Source organism: Excalfactoria chinensis, chromosome 2, assembly GCF_039878825.1.
Source record: "Excalfactoria chinensis isolate bCotChi1 chromosome 2, bCotChi1.hap2, whole genome shotgun sequence".
In the NCBI taxonomy this organism is placed as follows: Eukaryota; Metazoa; Chordata; class Aves; order Galliformes; family Phasianidae; genus Excalfactoria; species Excalfactoria chinensis.
The window spans coordinates 32,303,975-32,318,217 of NC_092826.1; the positions used below are offsets into that span (position 1 = coordinate 32,303,975).

The 14,243-nt window shown below is 42.9% G+C and overlaps 1 protein-coding gene across 1 annotated transcript in view; it reads left to right on the forward strand.

Moving 5' to 3' along the window:
- The first annotated feature begins 575 nt into the window (after positions 1-575).
- Positions 576-14,243, forward strand: part of ARFGEF1 (ARF guanine nucleotide exchange factor 1) — a 76,758-nt gene continuing 63,090 nt past the window's right edge. The window contains exon 1 of the mRNA XM_072328434.1: positions 576-925. Within this exon, the coding sequence (XP_072184535.1) occupies positions 802-925 (124 nt within the window). The 5' untranslated portion in view covers positions 576-801. The remainder of the gene's footprint in view (positions 926-14,243) is intronic.

Here is a 14,243-nt window from a genome sequence, read left to right on the forward strand (position 1 = left end):
CAAGAGCACACGGCGCAGCGACCTCTGCTCCAGAAGGGGGGCGGGGAGCGTTCGGCCGCTCCTCCCTGTGGGACGGCCCCGGGGGCTTCTCAGCGAGGCCGGGGAGGGGACGGCCGCTCCTCTTCAGCTGATCGTCGCTCCGCCAGGGCAGGTGGCACTTCCCGACGAGCCTTCCTCCCCTCCCCGCGCCGGTGGCCCGGAAGGGAAGCGCTGCCCCTCCTCCTCCTCAGCTAGCTCCCAGGTGGCAGCGGCCATCTCCGCCCGTCCCTTCCTCCGTCCCCGCTACCACCCCCGGCTCCGCTCCGCCTGTAGCGCACCCACGGGGCGGGCAGAAGCCGAGCGTCTCCCCCCCGACACTCGCCTGCCCCCGGAGCCGGGGCACCGCCGCCGCTTCCTCCCGCTCGGCAGCCGTGCGGCCGCGGCCCTGACGTCGCTTCCTTCCAACATGGCGAGGGCAGGTTGTTACTGCAGCCACTGCCGCCGCCGCTGCCGCCACTGCTGATGGAGGCGGGCGCGGGCCGGGGGCGGCGCGGGGATTGAGCGCGCAGCGCGACGGGGCGGGGGTGACGGAGCGGGCAGCGAGGAGCGGGCTTCGTTCTCCCTCCGCCGCGGGGGTTGGCCGCTGCCCGGGCCCACCCGAGCCTCCCTCCGCTCCGAGCGGGCGTCGGGACGCCGCGGCCCTCCCAGCGAGGACCCCCTTCCTCGGCCCCGGCCCCTCACGGCCCTCCGCCGGCGGGAGCGGCCGGTACCCCTCTCCCACCGCCCTCCCCAGCCCTGCCCTCCCCCGGCTCGATCGCGCTCATGTATGAAGGGAAGAAGACGAAAAACATGTTCTTGACCCGGGCCCTGGAGAAGATCCTGGCCGACAAGGAGGTGAAGAAGGCGCATCACTCCCAGCTGCGCAAAGCCTGCGAGGTGGCCCTCGGTGAGCCGCGGGCGGTGCCGGGCCGCCTGCCCCCAAATGCCGGCGTTGTGGGGCTGTGGGGAGCGGGGCTGGTTGGGCTGGGGGGAAAAGACTGGGGGGAGCAGGCCTGGGGTTCGGGGGGATCTGCTTCGTTCCCCCGTGTGTGAGGCTTGGGGCGGGAGGCCGAGGCCCGTCCGCGTCACCGCCCGGCTGTCAGCGGGGTCTGTGCGGCCGTGGGCCTGGGAGAGCCCCGGCGTGACAGCGGGACTGAGGGCTGCGGCCGGCCCTTCTCTTCCTCCTCACGCTCGCAGGATGAATAGGCAGAGTCGGGCGCCGGGCCGACCTGGAAGCAGACAGGGAGGGAGCAGGTGACACCGAAGGATGGTGGCGAGCGACAGACAATGACACCAGGCCACGGCGGGGCCTGCGGGGAGGAGGGATGGAGGTGCGCGAGGAGAGCTTAACCGCGTCCCTGCTGGGGGAGAAGCGGCTGTCGGGAAGGGGTCGGGGTGCCGCAGCGCCTTGCGCTGTTTGTGTGGGGTCTGCGCTGTGACAGCGCTCTGTTGGAAGCATGATGGAAGTGCTGGCGCTGGAGTGTACAAAGCACACACGCATCCGGAAACCCGAAAGGGGAATTTGGGCCGATGGTGAGTGCAGGTGGGGTTCAAAGCTTCCTGGCAAAAAAGCCACCACAGCTTATTTACTGAAACACTTCTGGAGAGATGCCTGCTTCATTGAAATAATGCGTAGATGGGCTGCATCCCTCCCATTTGCGTGTAATGGCTTCGGAGTTCGGGGATTATTATTTTATGAATTCTTGATTTTGTGCAGTGGTAATGTCTGATCAGATCGATCGGCTTGAAGAGATAATACTGAAACTGACTTATTTAAAAGAAATGAAGTAGTTTCAAGCTCTGTTCATTTCTCTTTTAAGCCATTTTCATTTAAAAAACAAAAAGGGGTGCTGTTGTTTGCTTTCTGGCTTTGTCTGACAAATGGAGGGGGAGAAATGGCAGTAGTTCAGCTGTTTCTTTCTTAATAATTCAAGTAGATTGGAAGGAGTTCTTACATCACTTATTTATCACCCTAATTTGTTAATAATAATATTATAGTTTTGACAGATCCCTTTGGCTTTGCCAATGACCTTATACTGCATAATCAAGTTAGAGATAAAGCAGAGAAATACTTTGTTATTAAGCTGAGTTTGCATTCAGCCCGTATGTCATCGGTAGAATCAAATGCTGATGTTAACCTTGAGTTTCTGCTGTACTTTGTTTTCTCAGTAGGGAGATCTGCCTTAAGTGTCACCGGATCCTTCCCAGGCATGGTCCATTGTTGTGCACCTGACAAAGCAAAGCATATGGGTTGTGTAGCCTGTTTCTTGTGCACTGATCTGTGCCAGGAAACCCCCAGCACACATCCCAGTGATTGCTGTGCTGCAGCCTCAGTGAAACCTTGTCTTGTTGGTCTGGTTGCACTGTTGGACCATAAGTAAAGGAAACGATATGATGTGTGGGTATAAAAGGCAGCAAAGCAGGGGTGAAAGAAATGCAAGGTTGTGTGTATTAGCTAATGTGCACAGAAAGGCATCATCGACTTCAGAAATGCCAGAAATGATGTTAATTAACATAACAGCCATATCAGGAAGTCAGTGACGTTAGATTATGGCACAGTGAAATACATTTGGTGATTGTTTATGAACATAGTATGTCTTCTTTTTGCACATCGTGGAGACCTAATTCCACGGTGGCAATGTATAGCTCCCAAATAGTAGTGCTCACATCTAACTATAAAAAGCTTCTTAGGGGAAAGTAAATATCCTCCCTATTTTGCCTGGAGGCTGGCTGGGATTGAGGCTGGGTTGTGTTGCTTGTAGCAGAACTGGAAGTAGAATGCATAAGTTTTGCTTTTCCTCTGGAGGACCAGATGTTATCTACCCTGAAAAGTACCTTCTGGCCAGACGCTTCCTGGCCACCTTAAGCAAGGAGTAAATGCTTTTTATTCCTGTGCAGTTGTTGGATTATAGAGACCAGTAAAATGAATGATAAAAATACAACAGTAAAATAGTGCTTTAGAGTTAAGGTGGGAGTGAACTGTGACAAAGTCTTCCCTGAAAGTATCTGACATGATACAAAACTCCATTATTGTGATCTTTTTTCCAGCTGCAGGAGTGTAGTAGTAAGATATTGTTTATTATATCAGGTATTATAACTACTAGCAGTTGTTACTAATCCAGAGCTGTTTGTTGTTTGTTTTGGGTTTGTTGTTTGTTTTTTTTTTGCTGGATATTTTGACATAGTGACACAGGGAGGAAATTAAGCCTGGTAACTCATGTTCCATATCTTTCTATTCACCAGGTTTTGTCTGGGCTAATGCAGAATAGTCAGCTCCAGGTTTCATGTGTTTTTTTCGTGTAAGTTTGCTCTGTCTGAAAGATGTTCTCTGTATGTAAGAAACATTAAATTTCCTTCCCTAGTCACCTAATGAAATACGGGTAATTAGAAACTTTCAGTTGTGTGCGTGGCAGCTTACTTTCAAGCTGTGTAAGGAGTGATATCTTTAACACTGTCCATTTGCACAGCACCAGGCATCTAGCTGGCAGGATCAGATTGAGAGGTCTCTGCACAGCTGGTTGTGCTGCTCTTTGTTTATTGCGGTCTGTGAAAGTTTACAGTAAACATAAAGTGTATTGTGTGCAGTCCGTAAAAGGTCTTGGGGGGGAAAAAACCTTTCTCAGTTGGATATAAAAATTTTAATAGAAAGAACAAAAGCTGTCAGCGTGTTGTGTCAGAATCCAGGCTGTGGGTTTGTTTGCTTGGAAGGGCAGCTAATAGCAGGACCGGGCTGAGAAAACAAATTCCCTCTGTGTATAATGGGCACAAACTGGGACCCGAGCAGTTCTCTCCAGATCTCCAAAGTGGAAAAAAAATATGAAGTGATACAGATAAGTAACTAATGTGCACTTTAAATAGAAGTGTGCATGTGCTGATTGGAATCTCAAAGTGTTAACTGCAGAGGGCTGAAATGCAGTTTTAAAAGGTTCTTCAAATGCTCCCTGGATTGTGCAGTCCGTCAGGCAAACATCCTGCTGATGCAGGAACTGGGATCCTCATACAGTGTTGAGGTAAAAGCTCCGTTCCGTTTGTGCTACCATTACAGGCATATGGGGGAGGTTAGTAAGCACTGAATCTTTGTTTTTCTGAAGACAAGCAAGGTTTGGAATAGATCTCTAACCCCAGGGGTGGGAAGATTGACCTTTACCTGCATGGATTTCTGAATGGCCTCGGACAGCCTCACCAGCATCATTTCTATCTGTCTCTCTTTACCTATCCTGCTGTCATTTTTCTCATGTCTCTTTGCATGTATGCATAACCATGTTCTGATACGCAGGTAAGCTAGTTAGTAGTCAATACTGAAAAGCACGTCCATGTTGCAAATGTTGGATGCATTGAAAAAGCTTCCTGAACTTTGTATGAACAGTTGAAAATGCCTTTTGAAGACAATTACTGTGTTCCAAATCCAGTTTGACCGCAGGAGTGTCAGACGAGCAAAATTTCTGTTCATAGTTTGGATAATGCTCTTTTCGATAGACTGCTTTTCATCATTTATCAAATCCAGTTGTCCGTTTTAGACGTGAACCCAGTATTTTCAGTGATCTTTTCGACGGAGATTGACATGGTATTGTACCATTGTCTGTTGTTTGCATGTGCTATAGGCATTTATTTTCACAATATACAAGTCGCCATTGTCCATGCAAAGTTTATTTTCTGGTTGTAATTGTTCTTCTGAAACACACTGCAGGGTAAACAAGAGGGATGAATAGAGATTCTTTTGCTATTGCAAGTCAAGATATATCCCTCTTCTTGCTTGCTGTTCTTTGGCTTTAGCAGGTTTCTCTTTGTGGTGGTGTTCTTGTACATGCTTGCCAAGGTTTCATATGTGGCGATAGGGTTTGATTGGCCACATGAACTGCTTTTCAGGATGCCTTCTCCATCTGAGGTGTGAAGTGCAGTTTATGTCAGATTTATGGGGCTAATTTAAGAGAAGCAGAGTATAGTGGGAATTGCTGTGAATATAATCAATTGTTGGCTGTGTAGAATGGCAATGCTGACAAGCTTTAATCTCCCTTGAGAAAGGGAGTGGTTGGCAGGGTACACATTAGATGTATTTTTGTAGAAAACAAGGTAGATTGTATTTGAGTCAGAAAACTGCTAGTGGGAAGTGAGTATCAAATAATTGCTTTTTGTCTTAGAAAAAGAAGATAAAACAGGTGTTTCTTTTTCAGGTGGAGCTCTGACTTTATTCAGAAATACATCATGAATGAAAGCCTTCTGCTATTTTGAAAGTTTTAATATTGATTTTTGATCTATTTTTAAAACCTAATCTTGGAAGACTTGTAACATAAGGCAGCTTTTAAGTACATTTGTTCTGCTTACTTTAAAGCAGCGATTGGAATGCTAAAGCTTAGGAAGAGAAATTGTCATCTGACAAAAATATGTGCATCTATTTCTTACAGTGAGATGTCTGTCCTGTTTTGTAGTTTCTTTCCTAGTTGATCTTCTTGCATATCCTTTTCCAGTGAGTTATTCCTGTAATGGTCAACTTTTTCTCTCTTCCTTTTGTTTTCATCAGTATTTCTTTCCCATCTCCTGTTAACCATTCTTGCATTAATTTTTCTTCAGTGTGACAGCAGCATCCATTCTTGTGGGTCTTTGTACAACACTGAGAAAAATATATATACAGCTTTGTTTGTTAACATCAGATGTACATTCAAGATCTTTTCTGAAGGCTTTCAGTGAGTAATTAGGGTTGAGCTGGCATTTTGTTGGTATGTTGTTTTATATATCACCTTGTTTAGCTGTCATGTAGGACTGTCACGTGGGTGACATCAGCCACTGTCTTTTTGACTTCATTTCCTGTTTCCAGGGGGAAAGCCCTGAAATCACCAAGGGCTCACAGAGACCAAGGTGAGGAAGTCTTGTCTTTAAAGAGGGCAGCCTGACTGTCCACTAGTGTTGAGTATTTAAAGTCTCTGGTGCTTTAAAGTAAACAGAAGCTGCCAGGAGCCTGGGAGCAAGAGCAGTGAGATTGTGCATGGCTCTCATGCAGGTCTCAGAAGTGCAGCCATAGATTAGTGGTAGACTTTAAAATAGAGGAAAGAGTGGATTTCCTAAATGTATTTTTGTTTGGAACAGACTGCTGAACATCAGAAGGACACTTGACAGGACATTCATCTGGGAAGGACAGTGGAGCATTGGTGCTGAAGTGATGGAAAGCATAACTGCAGGTGGAGAGGAGGAAAAAGAATTGAGGAAAAAGCTTTAATCTGTTACAGGAGACAAAACTGCACCATGCAGGTTTGCAGGCACAAAGTATGTGCTGTGGCTGTGCTAGTCAGGCAGGTATGCACTATGAAGTGTTCTGTGACAGATGCTACCATGCCCTTTCCTTGAGTAAATAGAAGAAGGAATGGTAGGTTATTGGTAGGCAAACCAAGACTCAGTGTAAAGTATGTCCAGAAACTTTGTACAACCAGGGAAAGACAGGAAGTACTTCTGTGAGGTTTTTACAGCAAGAGGATACTGTACAAGGACACTTGGACAAATGACATCTGGTATGCTCAGTTTCTATGAAAAACACCTAGTGCCAGAACTTAAATCTCACTGATACCAACAGACAAACCCTGGCATATGTGCTTTATGGATGTCTTAATGAATGCAGGAGAGTGTCTAATGGAAATAACTGTTTTGAGGACAAAGTAGATGATATTTGTTGTCGTGCTTCCCATTTTGAGTGTAAATGTGAAAGAGCCTTCTAAAAATAGGCATGTTGAGTCCCTAGATTTTGAAATACCTGGCAGAACTCCCTTATTGATTTCCAGTAAGTCTTAGGACACTGAGAGAATTCCAAAGGACTGGAAGGAATATGCCGCTGTGCCAACACTGATGAATAGGATGACCTCGGTAATTAGTGTAATGGCCAAATGTTAGTGCCAGCAAGGTAGAGCAGTAGCTGACATGTAGTGAGTGAGAATGAAAATAGCAGTTGGCAAGGACTTCAAGAAGATTTAACATCTGTGCCCCCCCAAGAAGTACCTTCTACCAGCTTGAGTTTTGGTAAAACACAACACAACCTGTATTGTTCAGTTCTTAGCTTTACCCTATTAGAAGTAACAACTGCTGAACTAATGCTGAAAAATGTGTGTATAAATATTGACAGATTTTTTTTTTTTTGCTATTTTCCCACTTTCGTGTTGCTTCTGTCCAATGATCTTAGCTTCCAGGTACCCCTTTTGGTGCTGGAGATTTTGCTTGTGTTTCTTTATGGGCTTCTGGATTTTGCTTTCTTTATACTGTTGCTTTTCTTGTTTTTTTTACGTTTGAAGTTTTGCATTCTTTGTAGTCAGTGCAGGCGTATTAGTAGATAATGAGATTTTGGTTGGAAGCAAGAGATGTTGAAAGAGCTCCTGAGAAACATGAGCTCATAGCAAGATGCTGTTGTTGAACAGCTTTGAAGCCTGGATTGGAAATGCGAGGGTTTTACTAACTTGGTACCTGAAACAGCTTTTAGGGTGATGTTATTCCTGGCTTTTAGATGGGTTTTGTTCTCTGAGACATGCTTGAAGATGCATATAAAGTAAAACATGAAAGTCAAGATTCCTAGATCTGTTGCTTCTATGTAGACATGGGTGGGAGAACAGTGTGCTGGTTGTATTAGTATTACACTTTTGTTTTGGTCTGTTCTTTCCATTGTTTCAGAGACGGTTTGCATCTAGCTTTGCTTTTCAGGACTTTATAAAATGTATTCTCACTGGATGCTTCCTGCTACTTGTCCAAAAAAAAAGAAAAAAAGAAAAAAAAAGATTTTTGGTAAATAATAAAAAAATTGGCGCCTGATTTCATGGGCCTGTAAGCAAAATTATGTTGTTAAGTGCTGTACCAAGAAACTCGCGTACTTCATGTGTTGTAGAAGTGCACACGCATCTCTACCAAAAAATAGTGTTTTGAGTGAGAGAATTTCACTTCCTCCATCTTTGTCACCTGCCTGCTGAACTTTGTCTCTTCAGGCAAAACTTCCTGAACCAAGTGGCCATTGCTGCACTGCAGTGAAGTTTATTCTGTGCAGCAGGCTGCTTGTGGCTAAGCTGCCATCAAATACGCTCCTGCTAGTGAAGGATTCCAAAGCAGTATTTGGTTGCAATGTCTGATTAGATTTCTAAAATATTTCTGCTGCTCAGTTTTTTATCTGTTTTATCCTGTGAGTTTTTTTTTGTTGTTGTTTTTTCTTTTTAAGCTGGAACAAATTACAGTTTTTCAGTAGCATCTCAGGTGGATCTGGAAACAAAAAACTGTCAAGCAGACGAACACTTTACCAAAGCAGTGGCCAGTAGCCCCTGTCTAATTATCTAATTTAATGTGGCTGCTTGTTTCTTTGGCCCAGATTCTGATTTCTGCAAGAATACTGTTCTCGTATTATTTAATTTTTCAGCTAAACAGAGCTCGTTCTAATTGCATTATATAAGTAGGGTTGGTTGGGTTTGTTGTATTGTGATATGTGCCTTATTGCATATTACATTTGTGTCTCCTATCCGAGCTTTTGATTGTGGAATTATATGCACTCCTAAACAACTCAGTTTTACCCAAACCAAGAGATTCTCCTGCTGGGACACCACTGACTGTAATTGCTGTGAGCTTTCCTTTCCCCTCCAGTTTACAATTTCTGTCCGGAATGCATTACTTCTATCACCCCCAACTTTTTCTTGTACCCCATCCATCATGTATGTTATCTGTTATGAGATTGCCTGGTTATTGATGTTAGGCTACTTAATTAGGTTGTGTTCAAATGTCTGTAGTCTACTGCCCCTCAGTCTTTTTTCATTTATTCTGTTTCTTGGGTCAGAAAAAACATGAAGTTGTTAAGGGAATTGACAATGCTACTTATTTTCATTTAAATATAATTTATCCAATCCCTATTTTGACTCCATTCTTAAACGCAGAGGAAGATAAATACAAAAAATGTTCCACTGAAAATACAAATGGGAAATGTTATTCATTTCACATGGCAACAAAAGTATGACTAGGTGAATAGGTAGTTAACGCATAGAGATTTGGAGTGTTGCAGAGATGTTTTAGTGCTTTATGTTTTTGTTTGGTGTCAATGTGGGAATCTCGGAGTGTCAGTTTTCACATCAGCTAGTTGCCAGGAATGTCTGAATGACCAGCACTCTTCCGTATTGCAGTGCTGCTTTGCAGTTAGGGGGAAACAGGAGAGGACAAATATATATCCTTGGAAATCGTGGTGGAACTGTTGGGTTCTACTACTGAGATGTTACATAGCATTTTATTCTACAGGGCTTAGCTGTACAGGTTCCGTTGAGGTACACTTACACATTTTTAAACCTGTTGTGTAAATTCAATACAAATTACTTCTTACTATAAGTAGTGTGTCACTGGTTTGATTTCTTTGATAGCTTAAAATCACATTAATTCTAAAACTGTACTGGTGATACCGTGACAAAGTGGTACTTCTAATGCAGTTAATAAGTTGTGTGTAAAAGTCTGGACAGGACTGTTGCATGGACTAAGAGCATAGCAGCTTATAAAAAATTATAGTGTTCCTGGAACTCGGGAAAGCTAGAAAATCCAGAGTCTTAGCCTAGCTTGCTTCATTTGGCTAATGGACGGTGACATCAGCAAGAGTGTGTATTGTCTCTTGTACAGTACATAGGAAAGGGGATAGGAATTAATTAGCCTCCGTTTCATTATTCTGAAATGACAGCAGAGCTTTTTAACAGCTATAAGTAAAACTGCCAGAGTAGGGCAGCTGCATTTGCGTAACATTTTGAAAGTTGGATGGGGACTGCCTGAGAAACATGATTAACATTTTCTTTACCTGCGGTGAAATGAGACTCTTAGGTGTCTTCCACTTGTAATTTAAGCCATGACACTGTTTTGTGTGATTGTGTGCTCGTATCGTGCATATAAGTAGATGTAGAATACTTAAGAGATTTGGCAATAAGGAGAAATAGTTTTCTCCTTTGAAATTGTCTCTCTTCTTTGCCATTACTAGGGGGGGGAAATGGTTAGTGGTTAGCTTTGTGTCTGAGAGGCAGAAAGGAAGAAGAGATAAGTTTGACCTGCCTACTTGAGCCTTAATGTTGTATTTTCAAGATCTAGACAAAAATCTGTGTTTGGATTCCTAATGCTCTTCTGTAAAGAAGGAGAAACAGCATTTGGACCATTTGATCCTTCATCCACTGTCTTTCACCTAGCAGCAGAAGTTACAGTCTGTCTGCTTGGTTGATCTGCAGTACTTCCAGTATTGAACTCAGGCAGGTAACATGGCATCGAGATGCTTTCTGCCTCTATCCCTGGGGGTTTTCTATCCTCGCAATGAAATGAAGGATTTTAATTTCTCTATGGAAGAGCAAGGAAAGTGTAATTTTAAAGCTTTAAAAAAAAGTTAGGGGCTATTAGCAGCGTACGCCTGAGTGTGTGTGCATGTATCTTTTTAAAGAAGGGGAGAAAAAAGCTATGAATAGCCCGGATTATATGTAACCTAGTAGATGCCTCTGTGATGATCAGCACTAGCTGCTGGTGGAAGATGACTGCAAATAGATTGCCTAGAAATAGCCAGAGTTGTGCGCCGGCTTCTGAAACGCAAAGAAACTTCTACTGATGGGTTATTTCCTTGTGGAACGGGAAAGCTTGTTTTGGAGTGTCTGTTGTGGTTATTTATAGTTTGTTTTATCCTACATCCAACAATGCTCTTAAAATTCAGTAGAAAGTGTAAGTAATTGCTGTTAAACAAATTCTCTACATAGAAAAAAATGAGCTGTGCTAGTCAATGCAAGTACACTTTTTCATAGCGTATTATTATGGACTTGTGAAATCAATTAATACTGAGTTTGAATGCCTTAATAATTGTGTTCTTCACAGCTTTAGTAAGCATGGGTAGAAGAATGGCTGTGTAACATAGCATGCAACATGAATGCACATAATGCTACTTGAGTGGTGCTGACCATTCTGAAGTATCTTCTGCTTGTCTTCTAATTTTAACCTGTGAAAAGAGGGAAAAGTTGACATATAGGTAGTTGTCTTAACTTAAGCAGCCTCTCAAAAACACTTCCTTCAGAGCAAGATAAAATGAGGTAATATGTAAAGGTGTGTGAGCATTTGCAGGTGATACTGGAGCTTTTGTAATACTGTGATAATCATATTCTGTTATTGTGTTCATTCATGTTAGTCTGAGCTGCTGCCTGTATCAGAGTCTAATGAAGAAATCAGGTTGTTAACAGTAGTGTGATCGCTTTGAAAGCTTCATTTGAAAGGCTGCACGTCAGAACTTCTGATTTAAAGCTTGAACTGTTTACAAATAGGAATTTTTGCTCAAGGTGAAAATTGCAAAGCTGGTGTGGCTGTAGCCTTTTTTGGGAGCATTCTGTAAGCATAAAAATAAACATAAGTCTATATTCCTTCATTATTCTGTAGATTTTTTTTCCCTCTCTTAAGCGTAGTTTGACAAAGTTTATAGGTAATCATTAAACTATGGCTATCTTCTTATATCTTGAAAATATGCTGTCACCAATTTTGTAGCATTCAGAGCTCCAGCGAGGGGGAAGCGTCATAATAATTTTCAAGTAGATTTTTATCAGTAGCGTGAGTCCAATAAGAATTCTCACATGACCTTTAAAGTTCTAGTGCTCGAAATGGATAGAAGTCTCGCAGTGTCATTTGTTTTGCTTCTTGATTTTTTTTTTGTCCCTACTTGCAGATTGCTTTTTAAATTTACTATAGTGGGCGAGCTGCTTAATGGGCACTACATGTATTTTGGCCATTTCTGAGGGTATTATGGAATTTCTAAGGATCTTGGATGTAAGTTTGAAGTAAAGCTTAGGAATGCTGGGACAGATCACACTACTGGTTACTTTACAGAAAGGTAGGTGAAATCTCACATAGGCAGTCAACGTTTTATAGTAGGTGACAGCTCTGTTGTCAGGTAGTTGATTGCTACATATCTAATTTTGTCAGTTCCAACTCTGGTTGTTGTTGGTGGTGTTGTTTTTAAACAAAACAAAAGGATCAAAATAAATCTGTCTAGATAAACACCAACTTTGAGATAACTGTGCTCATGTCCCTGGCTTAGAATAATCAACACTATATGCCAGGATTTGTTTTATTCTGTGAATCTGTTCTGTATGCTTATCGCATCTAACTAGTAAATTGTGTGCTTGTGTTTATGAATGTAACAGCAGAGACTGTTACAAACTGTGACTGCTTTTTGTATCAGAGAATCGTAGAGTGACTTAGGTTGGGAGGAACCTCAACGATCATGAATCTCCAACACCCCTGCCACAGGCATGGCCACTAACTTCCTCATTTAATACTAGACCAGACTGCTCAGGGCCCCATCCAGCCTGGCCTTGAAGACCTCCAGGGACAGGGCATCCACAACCTCTCTGGGCAGCCTGTTCCAGCATCTCACCACTCTCATAGTAAAGAACTTCCCCCTGACATCCAACCTAAATCTTCTCTCCTTCAACTTAAAACCATTTCCCCTTATCCTGGCATTAGATCTGCTTTTGAGGAGTTGGCTCCCCAGCTGTCCCCTTTAGATACAGGAGGATTGCAGTGAGGTCACCCTGCAGCTTTCTGTTCTCCAGGCTGAACAAGACCAGCTCCCTCAGCCTGACTTTGTCTTGGCTGGCACGTGAAACTTGAGCATCCTCAATGTATGTAATAGTAGTTTGTACTAGCTGGGTTTTAGAATTATGGATTAAGAGTGGATCATCATTACTATGATGGTATCAGTAGGAAGATTTTCCCAGTTTGAAGTTTAAATCAAAATTGGCATTGAATGCTGGCAGGGTCTCTGATCTCAAATTACTGAATAGTTTAATAAACTATATAATATTAGCATTTTTTTGATCCCTAACAGAAGAAAGGGAAGTAGTAGATGTTAGTAGCATCAAGCTATTTTATTTTTTTTAAAGAAAAATGTGCCAGGGGATTAAAGGAATGGAAACTCTTGGAAATGGAATGGAAACTTTCTTGTAGCGAAACACAAAACGTGTGGAGAACAGAATGGATGTGTGCACCACAGTGAGAAAGCAGCAGTGCAGACTTGGCAGGTGAAGATGAACAATCACGTATCTATCTGTAAGGTGGTCACTGTGCATGTAGGTAAGTGCGTGGAAATCCAGTTTTATGCTGCATTTCAATTCCAGTGAACCTCAACCTGGTTGGTTGTTAAAGGCATTGAGTTATTCTGTTTTCCAGCGGGTATTAAAGTTTTAAAAAGGCGTATGCTGTTTCAGGGTGAATTATGAGGTGGTGAAGACTGACAAAAGTAAATACATAAAAGAGCAAAATCGACCTGTTGAAATCTGCAGTTGTGTTGCATTGGTCCTCTCGTAATTTGCAGGAGTTGTTCCATGCAAACTAATCAGTATGTGCAGCAGGAGAGAGGAAGTGGAAGAGAGAACTGGTGTCAGTTGTGTGCCCATGTGTGCAGCCATAAGCTCTCACTGAGACCTCTATCCGTCAGTGGAAAGAGAATTGAAGTTTCTGTGAGTGATTCCATGAAAATATTGATTCCTTTGTCAAAAAGACAAATCAGAAAACAAAGAAGAAGAAAATGAAACTGTTAAATCTCATTATAAAGATGCCATGTATTCCACATAACAGTTTTGCTCTTTGCTGTCTCCCAAGGAGACAGTGGAGTGAGCAAATACTCACAGGAGGTCAGCAAGGGTGATCAGAATTATTCTTCCAGAAGAGATCAAGCTGACTATTCCTCTTGCTCCTTGGTTGTGAAAAGAAAGCGGCTGTAAAGAAAGTCTATAAGGTTGTACGCGAAGGGAGAATGGCTACTTGTAATTTCTCATTATGCAGGTACAGAAACCTGTAAAGAACACAGATTAATTAAAGTGAAATGAAAAATACTATTTCCTACAGCTTGTAATTATACTGATCCCTAAAGTTTAAGTGCTTCAATAATTACATGTAACTTTCGTAAGAGTTGTCAAACGTGAAGGAACAGCCCTTGTGCATTAGGGCATAAGCCACAGGTGGGTAGGTTCTGGTAGGAGGGGACAGTTTTGGCAATTTTACTTTGCTTTTGTAGTTCACTTAAGCACAATAATAGCAGCAAAATATAAGTTGGATGTTGGGGACATTAGGATTGACTTTTTGGGGTGCTTTTTTTTTTTGTTTGTTTGTTATGTGTTTTTTGCCAATTCACTAGTTTTATTTCTGGCTTTTGGGTTTGTTTTCATAGAACCTTAGCATGGTTTGGGTTGAAAAGGACCGTAACGATCATCCGCTTTCAACCGTTCTGC